We start from the raw sequence: 25,378 nt of genomic DNA, 5'->3' as shown, positions 1-25,378 counted from the left end.
GTATCATTCATTAGCCATTTGCCAGCTGCTTCATTCCTAAGCTGCAAGGTTTTCCTGCCAGGCAGTGGCCCATCTAACCCTAACTCTTGTAATCAATGATGATCCCCAAATTATACGACCAAGGACTGTTGAGAAATTTATTTATTTTTAGGAGTACAATTTTGCCAATGTAGCTGCAGCACATTTCTACTTACATTTATAAAACAGACTTATGCAACAGTGATCACATGATGACAATTAATTTTGACTTGAAGGCTCTATACACCTTAAAATTCTGAGCTCTGGTAGTGTAGTACCTATGCTGGCCGCCTGGTGTCAGCTGTGATAATAAGATGTGCAAAGCTGTACTCTTGATGTACAGTTTAAAACTGTGCCCTCATACTGGTACGCAGTTATCCAATCCAAAGTCATCAGTTTTGGGTGCTGCAGGTTTTCTAATGGCCTCTAAAAAGCATAGAAGAAATCTTTGCCAGTCAACAGTTGTAGTGCTGGCACTATAAATAGTCGTCCATTAGCCTTAAAGTGACACTTCACTCCAAAAATATATTGTCAAAGTATTTATAGATTACGGATCATCCGTCTGGATTGAGGTTGTCTGAATTATACCAGACAACCTGGAGAGTTTGTAAATTGACATTTTTGAATGGTTTAACTGTCGTTAGCCATCAGTTGCAATTCGTTTCAAGCTAAATATATATGACGGGCTCTTCTGAAGTCACAAAGAAGTGATGCAGGAGGGGAAAAAAAAACATCTTAGTGAGGTGAAGACTTCAATTATTCAGCACTTGAAAGGTAGAATGCACTTTTTGGATGATGCGTAGCTTAAAATTAGTAATAGGAAATGTGGGTATTTATCCATTTGTCTAAGCCAATCAGGATCTGCTTTGGTGGCTGTTCCTTCCTCGGCCCCATTTTTTCCAGAATCAGCATTTTATTAGCACAAACCCTAATTCTGAAGTTTCTTTCCAGTTTCCAAACCATTAAATAAAAGCTTAGAAACATCCTTGATATTATTGAAGCTTTCAAAGTACTCAAAAACAAAAAGATAGTAACATATTTTTCCTCTATAGTCAAAGTGGTTACTTCTAAGTAGGGTACCAACAGAGAGCTTAGCATCTGTTTGACTTGCCCTATTTGCTTGTACATTGCCATACCACTGTGAGACTAAATCTTATTCTTTCTTGTTGTTTTTGTCATTGCTATCATCAGTTTCTTCTTTTTCACAGTCTTCTGTCCCTGAGGTACCTTGAAAGTCATGGTCATAATCAGGGTCGGGTACTTGCAGAGTGTCAGTGGATGGGCCAGGGTAGCGCCTGGTTTGGATTCGATTCAGGCCTCTTTTCCACTTCCCTAGAGCTTTGGGACTTGGCAGGCTGCGAACTGAGGCCTTTGATGACTGCCTGGAGAACTGGAGGGAGAACTGGCGGCCTCGTGGCCGGGTAAGAGGACAATTCTGGGTGCTGAGGGTCATCCACCTGAATGCTTTTGGTCCCAGTTGAGTGGGAGAACAGCAAACTGGTACGATGGCCCTGGAATTAAGAAATACAGGTCACACCAAGGTAAGAGGTGAAAAGGGGAAAGGAGCAGAAGCACAGGACTGCCACAAAATAATTCTCAAAAATAATCAATTTAGGCAACTGGACTCTCCTCTTGTAAGTGAAGGCATTTCTCCTCTCATCCAAGAAGCCTCTTCAGTTCTACATTTCTGGTGAGAAGTATCGTGTATATATTCACCCAGGTGGGTGGTGGCGAAAAACAAGTGGTCGTAAGGCCAGAACAATAGGCTCGTTAGGTGGTCATGTGAGTCATTGGCCTCAGTTTTGAGTTGTTACCCCTCCCAGCCCTTTTGGGGGGGGTCGTTCAGGACACCTGAGTGAAGGCGTGAATGCTGGCTGCACCTCCTGGGGAGGGTCTAAGGACAGCATTGTAGGAGGGTAACAGGTGGTGTCTGAGGCCCCTCCTCTGTTCAAAGATGGACGGCTTCTTTCAATTACGGGCCAGGACTCAGCAGTCCACCTCCACCACAAGGAGAGGGGGCACTCCTTTCAAGACCACAAGGTGCGCGTTCTAGCTAGGGAGAACAGAAGGTTTTAAAGGTGAAAGAAGCCATTAATTTCAAACTAGAACAAACATCTTTGAACAGAGGAGTGGGCCTCAGGCCCAGTTTACATGATGCAAAAACGGAGATGTTTCCATTTGTTTCGGCCTTTCATTTACACGAAAACGAAGCGTCAAGTCACTGAAAACGATCATTTCTGAAAACTCCAGCCAAAGTGGAGATTTTGAAAAACTCTGTTTTCCCGTTTGCATGTAAACAGGGGGAAACGGACATTTAGGCTTCAGAACGTCAAACTAACTAACTTGTGTCATTCGTTGTTGTTTTTTTCTAGGATTCTGATTGGCTAGCATTACTTTACGCTTCTCGTTACCCTGCTGCCTATAGGTTTGGCATGCTCATAGCAGCTCTTAACAGCGTATTTTTGCGGGTTCGTGTAAATGAAGATATTTTGAAAACGGTCTGGTGTCAACAATATTATTTTTGAAAACGTGGAGGGGGAAACCATCAGTTTTGGTAAATACCCAGCTATGTGTAAAAATGGCCTCAGACACCACCTGTCACCCTCCTACAATGCTGTCCTTAGATCCCTCCCCAGAAGGCGCAGCCAGCATTCACACATTCTGTCAGGTGACCTGAGCACCCCCCCCCCCCCGAGGACTTGAAGGGGTAACGACCTGAAACTGAGGCCAACGACTCACATGACCACCTAACGAGCCGATTGTTCTGGCTTTCCGGCCACTTGTTTTCTGCCACCACCCACCTGGGTGGATGTATACCTGATACTTCTCACCAGAAATGTAGAACTGAAGAAGCTTCTTGGATGAGAGGAGAAACATCTTCACTTACAAGAGGAGAGTCCAGTTGCCTATTTTGATTATTTTTGAGAATTACAATGACCTGGATGACTGAGAATATACACAGATACATCCACAAAATAATGAATGTCATTTACTGGCTGTGTAACTTCCTGGAGGTGGAAGTTGGGAGAGGTCGTCAGGACAATTTACCTCACCTGTGGGTCTATGGGCAACAGGGGATTTAGGAGCTGTCTAATCATTTGCTCCCTCTCTTGCTGCTATTAGATTAAGACTTGGTTTCAGTCTTTGTCCTGCCATGTGGAACTAAATATTTTTTCCTCCTGCATCCAACACTTCGCACAACACATTCCACTCGCCCGTATACTGCATACATGACTGATCGCAGACATTACCTTTCATACATTCTTTTGTTTTATTTTGATTCAAGTTTATCTTCTGAGTTAATTGTGACCTACTTTCTATTTGGATGATTTCACCATTATTTACTTTCAAGTTAATAATAAATTATTTTTAATTTGGTATTTCATGTTTGGACTCCCTTTTTGCCACTAACTAGGCTGTTTGGTGACAAGATACTGAAGTTTCCCATATGAGTAGCTAAATGAAGTGTCTGTTAGTTGTGGACAAAAAAGACTGAGAGCAGAGGTTACCTTGGGTTGTCCAGTCCTGTTAGCACCTCAGCTGGCAAAGGATCCAACCCATTGAGCTCTTTTGCTGTATCAACACATGAAGAATCCAAATTGTGGTCACAGAGCAATGGTGGGCTGATGACCAGCTGGGGGAAAAAAGTGGGTGGGGAGATTTTAGGGGATGGTGGGTTGCTGCTGACTTCCCGAAGGGTGGATAAGGAGTCCATCACAGGGGGCGGAGCCTTGTCCTCTGCACCATGATTTTTCTTGGGGCGACTGGTGAAAAATAGATGGATGCCACAATGAACGTAAGTCTATAGGGACATCTTCTGAATTCATGAAATTGTACCTGAACTCTGGGAAGAAGCTGCCTGTTGCATCGCTGCTGTGTCGTTTGAAGATGGGTCGAGGAGGATGGAGATCAGGAGGCTCTTGAACACTTAGCAACCGTCTGACTCGACCGAGAACCTCCAAACATAAAGAAATATGGTTATGAATTGGACATTTAGGACTCATCTGAACCCAATTGCAGACATTTGAGAAGAAAAGAAATCACATCTTCATCCCCAGTCAATGAGCTGTTACTGAAAAGTTTTTTGTAAATGGCAACAAGGTGGAACAGGTTCTGCATTATCTCATTGCCAAACTATCAGTTCATGTCTGTAAAAACTGTTAAGTATCGTTTGTCTTCTATTGTAATCATTAGTAAAGAATCATATGGGACTGAAAATTAATCTTTGAAAAATATAATAAAAAAAGAGCGTACAGATTCTTGGCGGAGAGCTCGACCAGAGTCCTGTTGCTGTGGATGCCTGTCGTCAACCTCGTCAAACTGGAGTATGTCAGAGAGTCTGTAGGGAGAGAAAAGAGACGGCATGTTACTTCCTCACCCTGTAGAAAGCTACTCTTCATCCTCCATAATTATGATGAAATGTGTACTCCAGAGGATTTTAGTTTTAATATAAATGTCACTGATGCTTCATGTGCTGTGAAAGTTTCCCTTAAAAAAGCAGAAGTCAAGTTGAATAAATAATATTAAGGAAGTGTGTGCTGACCCCATGTCAGTGGTGGAGCCGAGGAAAGACGGGATGCAGTAGTCAGCAGCAGCCAATGTGTAAGGTGGCCGTGCCTCGCTGTCATTCCAGTACATGTCTTTGGTCATATGAGGCAAGTTCATATGCATCTCATCCACAGCCAGAAGAGATACCTGAAAGGACAAAGAAGTCCATTTTCCAGGATGTTTCTAACAGCAAGTCCATGCTTGGATTACAGCAGATGAAACCTTGCGCTCCCTATTTGCCATGGAAATGAAGGAGAGTTTTGTCCAACAGAAAAAAAAAAATGCAATTTCTGTACATTCATTCAATCAGCCTTCACTGACCCCATTAATGTGTGACAGGCACTGGCCCAGCCCATTAAAATCAGACTTGACTGGAAACAGACTTTTGGGGATACCCTAACTCAAGATATAGACGACATGTTTCAATTTTTGATATCATTTTCACTGAATTTTCTAACATTTTGACTATTGAGCCAATAATAAACAACCGAACCATCCATCAGGCATATTTACCCTGTGTGGTTCAATAATCCAAGAACAGCAATGACCTGACAAAGGAAAGTCTAACATGCCAGTCTTCTTAGCCTTGTTTATTTTAACGTGACTTTCTGCAACATGAAGGCAGAGTACTCTCTTGTACAAAGATAAAAACATGGTAAAGGGAAGAGTGATGTTTCTACTGTCAGGAGGAACAGGATTTCACAGAATTCAAAGTGCCTTTTATATAAAAAAAAACAAAACAACTTGTGCTACCTGGACTGTGTAAACAAAAAGTCTTCAGATCAAGAAGGATTTTGTCAGGTTTCCATCAGGACTGTGTTTAGTTTCATTATGGCCTGGAAGTTTTGGACCTTTTAGTTTGTATCAGTGACTGTTTAGTTTGGAATTTCTCATGTGTTTCTTGGTTTTTCACTTATTTGTTTCTTGTTTTAGTTCACTCTGTTCAGTTCCTTTTTTTTTCAACAGCTCTCCCCTCCTGTGTCTTTGTGTGCTTGTCACTTCCTGTCTTTGTCTGTTTCCCATGTTTTTTTTTTGAGTGCTTCACGTTGGTCTTGTTTTGTATTCAGTCCTGGTCAGTCACAGTACTGCTTCTGGTGTCACTTACCCTACCAGCTACTTCCTTCCCTCCAGTTCTTCCATCTTATTCTTGTTTAGTCATCAGTTGGGTGTATTTAAGTTTGGTTGTCTGAGTCTTTTTTTTTTTTTCCCAGATTCTCACGTCACATCCAGCTATGTTATGTCACATCACAACTCCTAATGAATTATCCATCGTGTTTGTTTCCCAGGGCCTTTTTGAGTTTTTGTGTTAGTTTCTCAGGCTAGAATTTGCTTGGTTTTGCTAATGAAACTCATTTTAATCTAATTATGTCTGGGCGTGAGTGGCTCCTCATATGTCTTGTATTGCTTGTTGCAGTCTGACAGTGTCTGCATGTAGTTTTTACCTGTCTGGCACCTTTTCTCCTTACTCATTTCTTGGCTCAGGGAAACCAAAATGCTTCCCCACATAAGATTTAAGACTTGCTGCAGCACCCACAACTTCAAAAGCTTCATCACTCTCCTCTCCCTAGGTGCTTGCAGTGTGCTTCATTTCTGCTCTACTACTAAGAGCAAGGTAACATTAGTTCCCACTTAATTCCACTCTAGTCCACTGCAAAAGAAAAAAAGAATATACTGCTACAGTTTTTTCCTGGAATACCTCTAGTTATAAAGCGTCACATGTCAGTGATTGAGAATGGTTACTTGGAGATGGCAACGGGCAACGGGCAACGGGCAACGGGGGGGGGGGGGGGGGACACGTGGTACCAGGGCCACAATGGTTTGAAAGGGACTCCCTGAGGTGGCTTCAGCTTGTTCATCCATGTTTCATCCCATTTTTGACGCTTCTGGGGTTCGATGGCTGCCAGAGAAAAGGAGCATTGGAGCGGGGTTGACAGCTACATCAGGTTCACCTCAGCTAACGCTCGCCTGGGCAGTTTCAACAGAATGCTGGCTAAAGTCTTAAGCTAACAGCTAACAATCATATATTCAGACTGAGGCAAGAGACTTTAAGGTACTTTAACGTCATGTGTTTAAGAGAACAATGTCTCCCAACCTCGCAGTATCAGTGAGGTGCACACAGTGTGAGCATCTCTCTAAAAGGAATATTCAACTTGAAAAGATGGAGCGGCTATGAGATAGTTGTGAGAATGTGGAGTTTATTGACTCTTTTGCATCTTCCATGCCAGCTGTGGAGCCTTCAGGAGCAAATGGACAAGCTTGGGTCTGTGCACGTGGACTCACAGATGAGCTGGAGCCTCCTGCTGCAAAACTGCCGGCCACACTTTCTTGGATATATCCAAATAACACTGGGAAAGCTGGGAAGCTCTCAAATCAGACGGTCCAGCTTATCTCTCCTACTGGAACAGTGTGGATGCCACACCGAAACTGTTGACCCCAATCTGGTCTGTGAGGATTCAAAAAAACTTGAGAAACAGCCCCAAAACCTAGCCAAGGGCAAACCACAACATGAGAAGCCCAAATCATAGAATCAGGGTGAGACAACAGAGCATACCAGCTCCTCCACACAAAAAGAAATCAACACGATTCTGATTGGTGCTTCTATAACACAGCATGTGAAGAGTGCAAAGACGGATAATATAACATTATCTGATACAACAGTCAGAGAACTGATTGACATCTTGCTGACCATTATGTCAACACATCCAGACGGCGTGATGATCATTGTCCTTACAGGGTCTTTAGACATTCTCATTAGGAAAACTGGGTCTGAGATTCTGAAGAAAGACTTTTCTCTGCTCCTAGAGAAACTGTGTCAGTATGGGACTCACAATATTTGGATTTCAGGCCCCATCCCTACGACGGGTAAGGGAAAGGGAGTTTTCAGCAGACTTCTTGGCCTGAACATGTGGCTGTCAGCAGCATGCATTGTCCTTGGGATCAAGTTAATTGAGAACTTCAACATCTTTTGGAACTGCGAGGAGCACTTCAGATGCGACGGGATCCGCCCTAATATCTCTAGCTGCAGATTACTCGGGTCACATTTACATCACGCTGTTGGAATGGCTAACCCAAACATGATAACAGCCAAGGACACCCCCCCACCCATCATCAGATCCTCAGTTACACATTACACAAGGTCTCCAAAGGATGTCATCATCCCACTCAGGAAAACAGTGCCCCCCCATTGACGAGAATTGAGAGAAGTGGGTCAACATTGGCTTACATCTCAAGACTCTGGCTCTTCAAATCACTGATCAAGTTTGTATCCTTGGGGTGTTAATAGACTCATATCTGACTTTCAGCAGCCACATCAAAGCTATCACCAAGGCAGCTTTTCACCAACTCAGAAACATCAATAGAATTAAAGGTTTTGTCTCCCAAAAAGACCAGGAGAAACTCATCCATGCGTCCATCTCCAGTAGACTGAATTACTGTAATGGTCTTTTAACTGGACATCCCAAAACGAGCAATAAACATCTGCAGCTCATCCAGAACACTGCTGCGAGAGTTTTAACCAGGCCTAAGAGATCTGAACACATCCCACAAGTTTTAAAATCTTTACACTGGCTTCCAGTCAATCAGAGAATAGAATTTTAAAATCCTGTTGATAGTCTACAAATCCAAGAATGGTCTAGGTTCAGAATACATCTGTGACATGTTCAGAGAATATAAACCTAGCAGGGCTCTTGGATCAAAGGACTCAGGTCAGCTGCTCCAGACCAGAGTTCAGACTAAACATGGAGATGCAGCATTTAGCTGTTATGCTGAAAACAAGTGGAACAAACTGCCAGTGGAGATTAAACTTTCACCAAATATTCACACTTTTAAATCCAGGTATCTCATGGTATCTCTTAACTAATCTAGAGTGCTGCTGTTAATCATTTTAACTTAATTATTTTATTGACTTTACATTATTTTATTTTTAACCCTATTGCTTTTATTGTACTTTTTAATGCTTTCTGTAATGCTTTTAGTGTTTTATATAGAGCACTTTGGGTTGTCTTGTACATGAAATGTGCTATACAAATAAACTTGCCTTGTCCTGTGATGATATTCCAACACTTTTGTCATTGTGATACTGTGAAATTGATGATACCATTGCATCCCCACAAGCTATGCTATGCTATCTGTTTGACACAATCAACACAGACAAGCCTATATTGAGTAAAATAAAGATACATGATGGAGATAAAACAACTTGATTTTGCTTAAAGGTTTGTGTATGAACATATACGATGGTTCATCGGGTCAGGCTTATATCGGATTTTTGCGATGTAGTGTCCCGATGAAGCCATGGCAAGTATTATGGCACTGTGGCTGCCTAACTTGACACGGTGGATCTTATACCACCATGGTTACAAGGTATTGTTATATATTCTGATCCTGGCATGACAACCAGCACATTGAAGCCCACAGACCCAGAAGAGCTTTCAGGCTTTATGCAATGCTGAGCAATTTTTACTGTAATGAACTGGATGCCATCTTTGAGAGTAATCTCATGTTCTGCTCAATACATCCATTATAGAGAAAAGCGAGCGGCCTTGTTAAGTCCTGATAGCCAGACCAGCAAATCCCACGACTCACTGATGTAAACCTGCTGATTATACAAATAAATAGAATTGACTACATTATATGTGTAGTTATCTATCAACTTTCTGAAATGTTAGAGTAATATTTGCTAAGGAAACCAGTAATAATAGAGTAAATACTGGTATGTAGTTCTTTAGGTTTACGAAACATTGCTTCTATAAACATACTTTTTCAAAGAGGGAATCTTTCCTTCAAATTACACTATTTATGGCCCCTGGACTAATATACGAGTTATAATCTTTCTTGAAATGCTGTGATTGGCTCTAGACCTGAAGGTTCCTGTCGATGATCCAGTTTGCTTCGAAGTCGTCATCATCCTCACCAAATGGGTTGATCAGCTGCTCAGCTACCTAGCCAAACAGAAAATGTGTAGTTGGCCACAGCTTACCAAAGAGCAGCTAGGAAATAGTCACCAGTTTTACCTTCAGCCAACCCGAGTAGAAGAAGAACTGTAGCAGGGTGAAGACAGGGATGTAAAGGTCCAGGTCATGACCTTGGTAACCCTTGCTAGGGTCCAGGAACTGTCGACCAATCAGACAAGCAAAGAAAAAAGTGTAGACCGCCAAAGTGACGACCTGTAAAGAGAAAGACGTGGAGAATTACTCGGTCAAAGTGCTGATGACGTACCGATGTGATTCAAGTAGTGATACGGTTTCAGACAGACCTGTGTGTAGACCAATGGGATACCGACCCAGTCATAGCCGAAAAGAGTTGCACACCAAGTCCTGAACAGATTCATCTCCTAAAAATACACAAATTTAATAGTCGTGTGTCCATCTGTCTGGCCAATTTTAATCAAACTGTGGAAATGTTTCAAATAGGAAATGCTCAGTATGTGCATCAATTAACTGGTCTGGAGCAATTAAAATAGGTTATGCAATACTCTCAGATGATGGCTGTTTAGGCAAAATGGCCGTAGCCAAGTAGAATAGTTGTCTTTGTAATTTACAGTGTCTACCAGTGACAATGCAGAGACGTTGGGAGGAATTACTTACGATCCAGCTCATACTGGACAAGTTGCTAAGTATTGGGTAGTTCAACATACATCAGTCTTGAGACAACAGGGCAGCTTCTTTTTCATCATCTGCCACACCCACTCTTAAAGGGACACCACCCAAAAATTATATTTCGTCTTTCAAGTACTCACAATTGAGAAACTTGAGCTCAAGAACTTTTTCCTCCCCTGCGTTATGTCTTTGTGTCTCCAAACTGCAGGAAGAGCTAGCCATGTATATATTAAGCTTGAAGCCAATGGAGATTGATACCTAATAACAGCAAAACTGTCTAAAATGTTTACACATGATTTATTACGATTTATGAATTTGCAAATGTAGTGTTAAGTGGCCACGTGAAGTCCACTTCCACTTCCTCCACACCATTTTAGGTCCCAGATAATTTATAAAAAAGATTAAGTGATAATGATACAATGATCATAAGGTAACTATAACATAATAACACATTATGTTAAATGTATGACAGTAAATAAAGGGGTGAAATTCTATGCAAAGCAAAAAAAAAAAAAAAAATCATTCTGTTTCTGTGAATAATTTTTTCTGCCTGAAATATGTTGGTTGTGTAATCACATTGAGGATGTTCTGCAGGTCGATGCTGTCCTGGATGCGTCCCTCCTGGCGAGCTTTAGATGCCAGATTGGAGAACCAGACGACAGGAATCCAGTATTTCAAATGAGGTGAGCGGACATTCTCAAACACTTTCCTCTCCTCCGGAGTCATAAACCCTACAAGCAGACAAAATTGTTATCACATGCTAGCATCAGTGTATTGGGCCATGTTCTTGCTGTAAGGGTTTTGATTGGTAGAATGGCTCACATCCCATTGACCTTAATCTTCTGATGGCTGCATCTCATCCATGAAAGGATGGATTTTAAAGTCTTTGAAATGATGTAGAGAGATGGAGTGGCACCAGTCCATACTTCTACAGTCTTGCCACCAGATTGATTGTTTACATTTCTGATCCTTGTGTTGTTTATTTCAATCTTACCTTGCTGGCGTACATGCTTGGGTTAGTTTTAATAATTTTCAAATTTTTAACTTTTTATTTCTGTGAAGTACTTTAAATGTGTTTAAATTTTACACATATTCAAAAGAGGTGAAAATAAAAAAAACAACTTTACAGAATGAAACCTGGTTTAACGCCAGTGATGTTTTACAAGGACGCCATTGCTTCATTGTGTGTTTAGTACTGCTTGTGTTAAATATGAGTTTACAGAAATAGAAATAAGCAAGTGCACTACTTTAAAAATATAGCATAATGACGGTGGGTTGAACCAGATGTCTCCCATGTCGGACTGGCACAAGAATGGATTGTTTCAGATTTGATGCATCTCCAAGTCAGTGTCCCAAAATCATGTCTGTGGTTAAAATGAGCTGAATATATTTCAACGGTTTGTTCCAAAACATAAACTCCGCCCATCCATTTTATACCACCTATCTTGCTAATGATCATGGGGGGCTGGAACCTATCCCAGCTGCCTTTGGGCAGGGAGAACATGGAAACTCCACAAAGAAAGATCTATGCTCCAGCCAGGGCTTGAACCCTGAACCTTCAAGCTGTGAGGCAACAGTGCTAACCACTGCACCACAGTGTCAGCCCAAACATAAAATATGTCAGTTAATAAAATGCTGGTGAATTTTGAGGTGTTTTTGTGTCCCAGAAATGTGGGCGGCTACCAGACAAAAGTCATCATAATTGTGTTTGTTAGTGAAGATAAACTTGATGAACTAAACCTGTAAGTCTTCTATTGGACGACATCCATACCTCATCCCGGACACGATCACTTCCAGTTGGACTACAAACATATCTCTCTTCACACTCATTTCACCTTGTCTTGAGAATTTTCTTTTTTCTACACAAGATTCATTTTAATGTTCTCTGCTCTCAATGTTATGCAAAATCAGGGGTTTTCAAAACATTAGCAAACATCTTCTGTCTGACCTGATTAAAAAAAATAATGAAAATAAAAATCTACCCTGCAGTTTGTTAAATAGTTTGATCTAACGTAGGAACAAATGGAAATATCTGAAATAAAATAGCTGAAATTCTACCTGAATTTCTATGAAACCTGAACCATATTTTCTTGGCTCTAAATCTCATTTCAGCACATAAGCTTAAAGGAGATCTTCCAGTGACCTAAACATTGCTGTAATCTGAAAGCTGTAACCTAACAAACCATGAGGGATTGGACCCATGGGTCATTACCACTAATTCTGCTGTCCTGCAGCTCTCTGAGTCCAGCTGTAATTTGCCCATAATGAGGCAATCCTGCTCGTTAGATCAGATATTACAGGAAGCACAAGGAACAGTCAGGACTTTTATTATTTTAGATTCAGTGACACAACATGGACAAGGCAGTTAATCATCACTTTTGTACATGCATAAAATATATTTCCTGTTACAGCATTAATACTGTTGAGTATGTGAATATGGGTGGTAGTGTGTGTTCAAATGTGTATGAATATTCAGTTTCAGATCAAAAAATATATAAGCAAGATTTAGTCTGTTGTCTCAAAGTTTCACACTTAGGTTTTTATGTTCTTTTTTTTAGATGGTCTTCTAGTGATGGGCATACAGTATGAAAATAGTAGTGGCATAAATGCTGTGATACATGCATTGTTTAAAGGAGATCTATTATGCTTTTTGGTCGTTTCTGATCTATAAGTGTTTCTACAATGTCAGATTCTCCTGTTTAACAATGCTGGTCCATCACATAACAAGGTACATACATTTGGAAGTACTGCAGGATGGTTCAGCTGGCTTTGGATGCTTTGTTTTACCATTTTTTAAAAGTGTCCTAGACTCCCATATATGGGCAACCACCACCACTCCACCCCCTGTCTGCAGAAGCTTTTACTGCTGCTAACTGCTCACTTCATAGTGTAGCACAGTGCAACAGCTCCCAGCACAATGTGTCATGCTTTTTTTGGGTGAAAGGGAAAGTTCACCTTGCAGAGCTTCCTTAAGAGGCCAGCAGCAAGAAAACATGATGGAGTTGCTTTCTCTGTGCCAGCAACAGAAATATACCTCAGTGCGTTTGTTTTCTTTACACTGACCTGTTTCCATAATCTGAGCTAGTGCCAACATGGATTAGCAGCTAGCCTGAAGCTAAAGGAAAGCGCTGTTCCTTCATGACTTGGTCATATTGAAGAGTCAAAAGCTATAGGATCATGTGATCAGCTGTGTTAAGTTTGTGTCAGAAATCAGACAGTGGGGTTGCATGTAATGGTCTCTATTTACTCTGAACGCCTGCATGGAAAAATCAGCACAATAATTTATCTGAACCACAAGTGTTGTAGTTGGTTCTGGTCTGCAGTCAAAGAGTTATAGGATTACTGATCATCTGTCTTGATTAAGGATTATACTAGATGACCTGGAGAGTTTGTACACTGACGTTTTTGGACAGTTAAGCTGTAGTTAGCCATCAATCTCCATTAGATTCAAGCTAAATATACGTCTCTGGCTCAATCTGCATTATGGACTAAGAAGTAATGCAGGAGGGAAAAACATCTTAGAGAGCTGAAGACTTCTATTAGAGAGTACTTGGAAGATAAAATACATTTGAAGTATTGCAGTAATGCTTTCCCCCATCTTGTTATCATGACAAACAAGTCTTCTATACATGTGTTATTCAGATGACAGCAAACATGTCCTCACCTGCCTCAACCACGTGGTCCATGGTTGGGAAGCGTTTACAGACTGCTGTGCTGACGGAACGGAAAATCAGGAGCGATGTCAAGTTCATGTAACGCACAAGTGTCCGGCGTAGCAAGCGGCCATATTCATCTTTACCCTGAACACAGCTGGAGGAAGCAGAAAAAACAATAACACACATCATTCCTATTTGGGTAGAATACGCCACATCAGGAATGTGCATGTGTCTGAATAGGATTCTGGATGGGCCCAGATCATGACACTCACACAGATTATTTGTTAATATCCCGAATATTACATTATTGTCTGGATTAGTGATTCTCAAACTGTCTTAGCTCCCTTTAGTGGAATGTAGAGGAATCCAAGAAATAGCTTTTTGTAAAAGAAACAAGTCAAAAACAGTATGATGGAGAAATGAAAATATGAGCACTTGTATCAGAAACTCCACCCAGTTACTTATTTTCACATGTTTATAAAATAATTCAGTGTGTTTGATCAGTGATCAATACGTCAGTGTATGTAACAGTTATTGGTACCAAGTGGATCTTTTTACTGTAACTTCAGAGCTCACCAGACTGACTCATCCAGTTAAACCAGCTCAGATCCATCAACATATTCAAGTGTGTTTCATGTCTCCTTCTGATTGGCTGATGTTTGTCCCCTCCTTCACTAAATTTATCCAGCCATTGTGGTCCTCTGAGGAACAATGTTGGCCCCCTGCTAGAGCTGAAGAGAGCTGCTACACTGCTGTAACTTTGGTCATAATGGTGTGACTTGATTGACAAAGTTTGAGAACGACTGATCACTACAAAGTAATAATGATAATAATGATAAAAATAATCATGATTATACATTTTATTTATAGAGCGCTTTTCAAGACACAGAAAGACACTTTACAAAGTTTAAAAGATCAAAATCGACACACTAAAATACAGAACAATCCCCCCAAAAAATACAAACTAGTAAAACATTACACACTAAAAGCAGTTTTGAACAGATGCATTTTGAGTAGTTATTTGAATGAGGATGGGTTGGTGTCGTCTCTGAGTTGATTGGGGAGGGACAGTGGAGTTGTGGAGGAGGTGCAGTTGTAGATATTTATGAACTGATGTCTGTTTGTGAGATATGACTTTAGCCAGGAGAGGGCAGTGCCAGTGATGTTGAAGGAGGACTCAAGGCGGAAGAGCAGAATGGTGTAGTTCATGATATCAAAGGCTGCGGTGAGGTCAAGAAGGATGTGGATGTGTAGATGACCACAGTCAGAGGAGAGTAGGAGGTCATTAATAATTCTGAGGCGAGCTATGTCTGTGCTGTGTTGAGAGCGAAAACCAGATTGAAGAGTTTGAAATAGATTGTTGGAGGTGAGGTGGGCTTTGACCTGTATAGCGACAACACATTCCAGTTTTTTTGACAGAAAAAGGGAGGGTGGAGATAGGCCAGAAATTTGTCATGACCTCAAGGTTGAGTCTTGGTTTTTTGAGGATGGGGATGGCAGCAGCCAGTTTTAGTGTTTGGGGTACTGAACCAGAGGTGAGGGAGGAGTTGATGATATCGGTAATTAGAGGAGAGAACGTTGGGAAACAGTCCTTGATGAAGATAGATGGGATGGGTCTAAGACGTGTGGAGGTTTTCATTCCTGCCATGATGGTTCACAGTTCCAACGGGGACACAGAGGAGAACTGGGACAGGGTCTGAATGGTGAAAGAGAGGGGGCTGATGAGGAGGCCGAGAGGGCAGATGAGGTGCTGAGGTTGCTGCAGATGGTGTCAGTTTTGTTCTGAAAAAGTGTGAGGAAGGAATTGCATTTATCCACAGTGAAAAAGTTGGCGGTGTTGTCACTGGGTTTGAGAAGTTTGTTTATTGTGGAGAAGAGAACCTTGGGGTTGGAGGGGCCAGAGTGTATGAAATGTGAGTAGTAGTGGACCCGGCAGTGGAGAGAGCAGCTTTGTAATGCTGGAGGTAGTCGGTTTAGGCTGATGAACTGTTAGACTGGTTTTCTTGTGGAGTCTTTCCAGCTGGCGCTTATGTGATTTCATTTGATGTAGTTCAGGAGTGTACCAGGGTGTTGAGAGTGTGACTGTTTTGGTTATGGTGGGTGCAAGTTGGTCAAGCAAGAGGAGAGCATGTTGTTGTAGTAGTCAACAAGGTCAGAGGAAATGTCTGATGGTGGGGGAGGGGTGGAAGACAGTTGACTGGTGAGAGAGGCTGGCAGTGCAGAGTGGGAGATGGATTTGAGATTTCTGTATGAAATATTGCACTTTTCCTTTGGAGCTGGGATGAGTAAGCCGATGTCAATAGTGATTGCCAAGTGGTCAGAGATATGGAGATTGAGGCTGGAGAGATGATGTATGGTGACACCAGTGGAGCAGACCAGATCCAGAGTGTGACCACGGTTGTGGGTGGGGAAGTTGATATGTTGTGTGAAGTTGAAGCAGGGAAGTAGTTCCAGGAAGTCTGTGGCAGTTTTGCAGCCAGTGTTGTTGATGGGGATATTAAAATTGCCCATGAGGAGACCAGAGGGTGAGATGGCACACAGCTGGGTCAGGAAGTCAGAGAGGTCAGAGAGGAAAGAGGGATTTGGCTTGGGAGGACGTTACATGACAGCAGTCACCAGAGGAGTGTGACCAGAGAGTTTGAAGGTGATGTGTTCAAAAGAGTGAGTGGAAATGGTGTTTTTTTCTTAATGTCCTGGGATGTAACCCTAACCCTGTAAACAGCAGCTGCACCACCTTCCCACCCCTAACAATGAGGTTAAGTAACCATGATAGTCAATGACAGTAACCATGATAGTAAATCTTGCCCAATGTTAGCTTGGCTGCATCAGCTCATCAACTCTTTTGGTATGTCAGTACATACCTGGAAATGAGGAACATGAGTCTGTCAGTCCAGGGCAGGTTGACAAACTGGTTCCACCATCGATTGACCACCAGAGTGACATAAAACCCTACACAATAAACAACAACAACAACAACAACAACAACAACAACAACAACAACATCACCATAAAAACAAAACAAAACCCATGACTGATTACATATTGACTTGCTTGGACTAAACCATGGTTATTATCTTCACTATCCATCTTTTTACCCTTTTTTTTTGTTGCTTTGTTGGTTGTTTCTAAAGCAGTATTAATAGAAATTAGATTAGCTTGAAAGGTGCTTCAATTAAGCTTAATTGATTGATGTGCTCCATATGTGTAACACCTTTAACAAAGTAGTTGACACTATAAGATCGGTGGTGGTCAGCATATGACCAGAGTGTTGGGATACTCACAGAGGAAACACAATAGGCATCGAAGCCAAATATTCATCCTGGTGTGCATGTTATATTATGAATGTAAAGAATAAATTGCTTCAAACCAGAACCATTGTATACTTTCAAAACATGTGCTTGTCACAGTTACCATGACCCTTGACCCCAATCTTTTCACGTCATCCTTGAGTCCCAGTGGAGATCTGAGCCAGATTTAAAGAAATTCCTTCAATGCCTTCCTCATAACATGGCAACAGTAAATGGGGTGGATGAAATGACATATGTAAGGACAACCAGAAAAAATAAAACTTCCATTATACACCTTTCACCACCACTGATGCATAAATAGTGGATACCCTTTTTTCCTAACATCACAATGTCTGCAAAATGAAGTTTGGTCCACTAACAATTGGAAAGATAGAGTAGTTGTGCAAGAGTAAATCTTTGTCTTCCCATTCAAGTTGGCCTATGGTTTAAACCAGCCTTTGCTTGTGCCATATCTAGTTTCAATAAATAGATCTTAGACATTTAGTATGAAGAATTGCATGGTAATGATATTTAATTTAATACATAATTGTGAGTGTCACACAATAATAAAACAGTAATATTACATTTTTAAAAGACTATTTGAATTATCACAGTATATTATACCCATATTGAGTTGCTACTCTTGTTCACAGTGCAATTTTGTTTTTACTGATTTCCATACCAGACTCCAACAACCCTACAGCATGAAGTTAAAAAATAAAAATGTATGTATGGGAAGAAGTAAAATTATGCTAAGACATAAAACATATAAATATGTCAAGGCATAAAAACTGTATCAAATCAATCAGGTGGGCTACCCAAGTTAAAGAGCTGAACTTCATTATGTATACTGGGTGAATGAGCAGCCTTTAATGTGTGCACTGTGGTAAAAAATATCTTTTTCATACATTTAGTAGAAATGCATAGTATGTAAGGTATCCAGATTTGCATGCAGGAGTATTGCAATAGGCAGTCATGGCATAGCCCAGTTTATTTTTAGGGTGTACCTGAACATGCACTTTATTTCATTTAGTTATTTATTTTAACAAAGGATTCTAACTTGCTGATTTTAATAATTTGGAATTGCAATGGTTAGGCTGCATCAACATACAAAGACACACTAGTATCAGTATGATAAAAGAACAACACTTATGTTACAGTTATCACACCCATACATGCCACACTCAAACCCAGTCATCAGTGCACACACATTTAAATGACATACAACTAAAATTCAGTATTTAGAATATGTAGATTGACTTAAAACTGAGAAATTTCCTTGGAAGTGTCACATAAATATTGAATATCTCAATCTGGTATCTCAATGTGAATTAAAATATCCCCACTAACTATAAAGATTTAGTTTTTTTTATTATTGGGTAATTTATTCCAGTTTTTCATGGCTCTGTGAATAATGGTATATTTATATACAATGTAAACAATGGTATTTATATGATGAAAAACACTGATTCAGCTGACCAATGTGGCCAAGTTTGAGGTTATTCTTTGCGCAGTCGTAAATCATGAGGGGCTGAAGTGCTACTCTTTTGTGCTGGTTCTGATAGCAGCCTAGAACAAATCTAGTGGCCCCATTTTGTGCAGCTTTTACATTTTCAAGGTTTGTTTTTATATACAGTGCCATATTATAAAACAATAGTCAAGCGTGACTGTACACAGGGAGAGCACTTCCTTCCAACTTTTGAGCATCAGCCCTTTTTACTCATTCACTGATGTGCTCAGCTGATTATACGTGAGTATTATGGTCTTGTACAGCTGTTGTTATTACCAGTCATATTCCGTATTAAACTCACTAGACAAAACTTGACTCAAGTCATGATATGGTTGCTGAATAGCATACAATAGAGTTAGAATACATTGTTAAACCTGCTTTTTTATTTTACAACAGAAAGCAAGTCATTGAACAGTGTTGTGTTACCAGATAACTTCTCTGTGGTAGACCACACACTAACCCTAACCCGTAATCATGGATTTGCAATTCTCTGACAGTTATGTGAAGACTCTGTTCCTGCAGCCCTTGAATTGGATCTGATTTGTGACTCCTCCCCCTGATTTCTATCATGTTCTTCTTGCAATTGTCAATCACTCTGGCTGTAAAGCCTATTTTATTAAGAGGGACACAGTAGATGTCAGGAGCCAGGAGTTACACATCAGGCTTTGCTTTCTGTCTCTTAGACTAAATTGATGGATAAATAATGCTGAAGTACAAATTTCTGAAGAAGAATACTTCATGATTGGTTGATTTTTTGGGGTTATTTTCAGCTGACAGAAACATGGTAAGCGAACATATTCACTTGACATCCACTATACAAACACTGATCCTGCTTTTAGCCACTTTAATGATCTCTTTCCATTAGCAGCCTACTAATGATGCAACCTCACTTCTCAGTCAGTAATCTATTCTAACAATGACCGGGATATAAGTTTCAACTTCAGGCCATTTGCTTTATAGCCTCCAGTCTATGCACTTGCATCAGTCAGTGTGGCTGAGTGTTAATCCCTGTTCCTGGAGGGCCAATATTAGCCTGAATCCTCATGTGATCATTAATAACACAACAGTATGTGACCATCACAAGTTAAGAGACTATAAAGAGTCCATCAAAAATCCATCAAAAACCCTGAATTTTAAATTTCAGCCACACCATTGTGTTACATAGTTCAATAATATCCCATTTAGGGGTTATTCCTATGCTGCGCGATATCTTTGCACAAGGTTATTATAACCCTTTCTCCTGTTTGTCTATTTCCTTGTGTGCAAGAGGACTGATGGCTGATAGAACCCAGTTCCTCAAGTTTGGCAAAACATTTTCTCAAGGCACCAGCCACACATACACAAATCTGGTAATTACATGAGCAGTTATTGAGATAATTGAGTAAAAGACAGACATACAGAAATTTTTGCTTTTATAGAGTGATATCCAGCTAACTGGAGCCTCAGATTATCCAATCATCAAGGGTCGTGGGGGACTGGAGCCTATCCCAGCTGCCTGCAGGCGAGAGGCAGGGTTCAACCTGGGCCGATCATCAGTCCATGGCAGGGACAACACATATAGACAGACAACCATTGGCTCTCCCAGCCATGCCTACAGTCAATTTGGAGGATTCTCAATCTGGATTAACCTGGTCCCCTCCTGATGTCTTTGGACTGTGGGAGGAAGCCGGAGTACCGGAGAGAACCCACGCAGGCACAGGGAGAACATGCAGAATCTATACAGAAAGACCCCAGGTTTGAGCCAAAGCTCGAACCTGGAACCTTCATGGTGTCAGTGTTAACTACTGCACCACTGTGCCACCCCAAAGCAAATTAAATCAAATGTATTTATAAAGCACATTTAAAAACAAGAGGCTGACAAAAATTCTGAACAACTGAATGATCACAATTACAAAGTTCTGTACAAAAGACAAAAAAAAGAAAAAAAAGAAAAAAGGGGACACATGGTGAGCTAACACCTGAGACAATTGAAGACATATAAAGGCCTGTGAAAACATATGTGTTTTAAGATTGGCCTTGCAGGTGGTAACAGGAGAGGACCCTCTGATTGAGGAAGGTAAGCTGTTTCACTGCTTTGGGGCTGCTGCAGCAAAGGCACGACCACCCTTTCCTCGTAGCCTAGATCGAGGAACAATCAGAAGCAGCTGATCTGAAGATCTAAGAGTTCTTGGGTTGGAAAGGGGGGAGAGGAGGTTGCAAATGTATTGGGGAGCCAGGCCATGTATCACTTGAAAAACACATACAAAAGCCTTATATAAGCCCTTATACAAGAGCCTTAAACTCTGTCCTGTAATTGATAGGGAGCCAATGAAGGGACGCGAGTATAGGCATTATGTGTTCTCTCCTCCTAGTGACTGTTAACAATCTGGCAGCAGAATTCTGAACCAACTGTAAGTGGGATAGAGATGTTTGGCTGATACCTACATAGAGTGAGTAAAAATAATCTAACCCAGAGGTAATTAAGGCATTAGTAACTCATAAGATCAGAGAGGGACAGAACTGATTTAAATTTGGCAATGTTTCTTAACTGGACAAAACAGCTTTTCACCACAGAGTTTATTTGTTGATCAAATTTCAAATCTTGATCAAAGATCAACCCAAGAGTTCTGGCATGAGTATGAAGACTGGGCACCCAGGGACCAAAGTGATTTTGTATATTCTTGCTTGTGTTGTACGTCGCTTTGGACAAAAGCGTCTGCTTAATGAAATTGTAGAATTGTAGAATACCCTTAGAGGAATTTAGGGGGCCAAAAAGACCATTTTTGTCTTCATGTCATCTAATAAGAGGTAGTTATTTGCCATACATAGATTAACATCTTGGAGACAGTCAAGAATGGACTCCAAGGTGGAGCTGTTACTAAGACCAGGTTTGCATAAGAGGTATAACTGTGAATCATCAGCATAATAATGATCTGAGATATTGTATTTTTGGAAAATGGAGCCTAAAGGGAACAAAATAAGGTGAATAGATTGGGGCCTAGGATGGAATCCTGGGGTACACCACACATGATTGGAGCAGATGAGGAGTAGAGATTACCAATAACAGAAAAACTGGTTTGAAAGGTATGAGGTAAACCACTAGAGAGTGCTGCCTTTTAGGATTATGTCCAATACAAAGCTACTGGGGCGGTACAGTGGTTAGCACCGTCGCCTCACAGCAGGAAGGTTCCGAGCTCAAGTCCTGGCTCAGGCACGGGATCTTTCTGTGGGGAGTTTGCATGTTCTCCTTGTGCCTGTGTGGGTTCTCTCAGGGTACTCAGACTTCTTCCCACAGTCCAAAGACATGTAATTGGGGACGAGGTTAATCCAGACTCTAAATTGACTATAGGTTTGACTGTGAGTGTGAGTGGTTGCCTGTTTATATGTGTTGGCCCTGCGATGGACTGGTGACCTGTCCAGGGTGAACCCCGCCTCTTGCCCGAAAGTCGCTGGGATAGGCTCCAGCCCCCTGGCGACCCTTAACAGGATAAGAGGAAGAAAATGGATGGATGGAAAACTACTAATAACGTAACAAATTTTGTCAACATCAGGGCTGGCAAAAGTTGAAATATATAGATAGATAGATAGATCGATAGATTCAAGGTTTTCTTTTTGTTTTATTAGGATACCAGTGAGACCAAGAACAAAAACCTATTCCTAGCTGGGCCACCAACAGTAGGGGCTTCTGTATCTTAGCATTTCAACTTAAAAGAACAAAAAGAAATTCTCAGGCTGTGTGTGAAATTAGTCAGTAATTATTAAATAGAGAGCTGACCTTTTGTAGTGAGGTCTAAAATGTATTATTTTACCCCTGCATAGTGTCCCATATTGCAGTGAGAACAGTGGAGTGCAAGTGATGGTGAACAACGCTATAAAGTTAGCCCTACTCTTAAGCCAATTAATGAAATGATTTTGTTTACTTATCTTAAACAGCCTGACCTACCAAGTACGAAGGTGACAGGGATCTGTTCTGCGTATTTGTCACAGTACATAGAGAGTTTCTCAAATAGTCTCTTCTGATTGTTGGAGAGGACAAACCTGGATGACAGAGGACAGAGGACAGAGACATTAAAACTGCAAAATTCCTTGAATTATGACCCTACACAGCCAGAGTGAGGCATCAGCAATGCTAACAGCTGAGCTTAGGGCATTTAGGTCCTGTATTGTCCAGAAGTTAATAAGAATGACCTACATTTAAAACCACCTTTCAAAGCCATCAGGCACTTCACCAATAAGATGCAATAAAAAATAAAACAATCAAAACTTTAGTAAAGCATAGAATGAAGAAAATTAAAAACATTAAAAATACGAAACAACCAATCAGTTACTTTACAGGAAGTACATTACTGTTTCAACAAGTTGTTCAGGTCTTACAATTTCATAATTATGCTGCTCCGTCATGAAACTATTCAAGTTTAATTAGGCTAACTTTACTTTAAGGCACATGCACACTTTTGGAGATTACTCTAACTGTCCCTCATATTTAGACACAGACATGTAGACAGAGACCCTAATCTTCTATAAAGTGCATTAAGGAGCTCCATACCCCCACCAACTCCCAGCTTACCTGGAATCAACATTAGTGAGGGGGGACTTTTTTCTCTAAAATTGAGTTTGCCTGTATTATTAGAACTCTAACAGCTTAACTGTCTTGACTCACCTCCACCACCTTTATCCATGGGATATTGGTCTATCAGAAAACAACCCTGTTAGATTCTTTATTGAAACTGAACTCAGATTTAAATCTGCATGGGTTAATTAACTAACTGAAGAGTGTTGACATTTTTGCCTGTACTTTTCCTTTACTTTCAAAGACCTTTATGATACCTTGAACAAAAAGTGCCTTTGATAAAAAAACATTAATAAGTCATAGACATACACCTTGAAAGTATGTATTTTAAATATTTTGATGTATAGATTTTTGGGTGTGTAACAATTTTAGTTGATAGAATGTGTCACTATATTTTGATATCTTCAGGTGAATCTTAGCTGATTAATCATTCAGCTGAGTGCATTGGGTGATGCTTAGATTATTATGACATGGAAAAGATTCATCGGATTTTCAAAATTAATATTTGCTGTTGTAATGATTTCTCAATTTATTTGTTAAGATTTTGAATGTGTGGGTTAGGGTTAGGAAGCTAACTCTGTTTATGGACAATTAATATCAACTTGAATTTGCAGTGTGCAACCCTAACCCAGATGACAGGGACAGTGAGTGGGGGTTGAATCAAACAGAGGATTTTCTGGATGATTGAAAAATGTGTTTCTATTCTACCTCGTGTGTACATGGATTTTTATCATATCCATGAGTAGTTCCTTCATAGGCTAATGCTAGCTTCATAGATCTAATAATTGCATTTAGGCTTCAGCCAATATCAAAGTGGTGTTCTTTAGTGAAGATGATGTCAATGAAGTTAACCAGTAAGTCTCACTAACTTCATTCACACAGAGCTGATTTTCTGATTCAATCATCCAAGTGCACACAGAGCAATCCTATTGGCTTTTAGTTGAGGGAATAATGGAAACGATCACTTCCTTTGAACTACAAACATACCTCAACCCTTACATAATCATTTTTCGTTGGACTACAAAAATACCAAATACCTGCAGTTGTCTGAACATTATGTGTAATCAAGTGGCAAGGCCAAGCTAGCAAGATGAGTAGCTGGCATGCTAGCTGCCATCGGCATAGCTGTCAAAAATAACTCAACCTCAGCAAATGATCTAGAAATTCAAAGCAATACAGATGTCTCCTGCAGATGCTCCCCTTTGAGGAAATGCCCTGAGGGCAAAAATCTTTTTTGTCTGACTCTTTTGGTTGGGGCTAATTGCGTCAGTGTATTCAAGGACACTGGTTGGATGATTAGAATTCCAACCTTGTCATATGCTCTGGATGAGAGCCTTTTATAGACCTGGAACTACAATTCTACAACTGATATGAAGGGGCTGGGTCTGGCTGTTTTTTTTCTCCCTACAATGATCCCAAACGCAAAGCAACAATCCCGTTATCTTTTTTGTTGAGGGAACCCATGGAGATGCTAACATCCTCATCCCTGTGTCTCTCAATACAGTTCAACTGACTTGTCTCAATAATCTCAATGGCTTTTAGTAGCATTTCCACCACAGTTCATTTGAAGACAGTTTAAATGTACCTGCACAGGAATTGTATTCCCTGTTGATAGAGAAAGAGAGAAAATGTGTTTGTGTGTGTGCATGTGTGCGACCTGTAAACGATGCTCAGCACGGTGTACAGCAGAGCGAACACGGTGAACTCGCGGTACAGAAGCTTGTAGATGCTGCCCCTCCAACGTAGTAACAGCCGGTGGAAACTGAAGAAGGAGGCATTGGCCACTTTACTGGAATATGTGACTGTCATCCTGACACCACCTGGTAAAAAGAGACATGTCAAATAATATCATTAAAGCTTGGAGGAACTGTCTACATAACTGTTAATTACTCACAAATGCTCTCCGTCAGTGGTGCTTGTCATCAGACTTCTTCTGTTTTCCCGTTGTGGTTCTGCCAACCCTACCCACCCCCCATCAGCTCTTGTCACTTCATGATGCTGTCCAGTTGCCCAGTAATTCCAGGCAGCACACAAGTTATATTGATGAGGCAGGGAGCTAAATGTAGTCATGTTCCAGCAGTGTGTGTTGGCTCAGATAACCGACGAGGTAAACAAGCATAAACAGAAATTGTGAGCAAACACATAATATCCGTAATTAGGTACTTTTAAAGTCATTTCAGTTTCTATAATGCTGCAACTTAAATTGAGACATG

At 40.7% G+C, this 25,378-nt stretch overlaps 1 protein-coding gene across 1 annotated transcript; it reads right to left on the bottom strand.

The window, feature by feature from the left end:
* Positions 1–122: 122 nt before the first annotated feature.
* Positions 123–25,172, bottom strand: LOC147262512 (bestrophin-3-like). The gene is made up of 14 exons (XM_086201436.1): positions 25,060–25,172; positions 24,823–24,985; positions 22,539–22,633; positions 16,681–16,768; positions 13,828–13,973; positions 10,740–10,894; positions 9,821–9,898; positions 9,579–9,731; positions 9,426–9,506; positions 4,562–4,713; positions 4,273–4,357; positions 3,856–3,974; positions 3,528–3,782; positions 123–1,529 (listed from the first exon to the last, which is right to left on the bottom strand). Exons 2-14 carry the CDS (start codon positions 24,972–24,974, stop codon positions 1,172–1,174), a joined length of 1,917 nt encoding a protein of 638 aa, XP_086057562.1. The 5' UTR covers positions 24,975–24,985; positions 25,060–25,172; the 3' UTR covers positions 123–1,171.
* Between the last annotated feature and the right edge of the window lie 206 nt (positions 25,173–25,378).

This window comes from Aulostomus chinensis, chromosome 4 (genome assembly GCF_037954235.1).
Source record: "Aulostomus chinensis isolate RoL2024-O1b breed Wild chromosome 4, RoL_Achi_v1.0, whole genome shotgun sequence".
Classification (NCBI taxonomy): Eukaryota; Metazoa; Chordata; class Actinopteri; order Syngnathiformes; family Aulostomidae; genus Aulostomus; species Aulostomus chinensis.
Note: the sequence above shows the minus strand (reverse complement) of the source record. Positions and strands in the feature narration are given on the sequence as shown.

Bases quoted from the DNA above. Each gene is read 5' to 3' on its own strand.
- LOC147262512 (XM_086201436.1), bottom strand. From the start codon at position 24,974: ATGACAGTCACATATTCCAGTAAAGTGGCCAATGCCTCCTTCTTCAGT. The intron at 3,783-3,855 runs GTACAATTTCAT...ATTTTTCACCAG, and splicing joins AGCTTCTTCCCAGAGTTCAG to TCGCCCCAAGAAAAATCATG. The intron at 1,530-3,527 runs GTAACCTCTGCT...TCTTAATTCCAG, and splicing joins ACAGGACTGGACAACCCAAG to GGCCATCGTACCAGTTTGCT.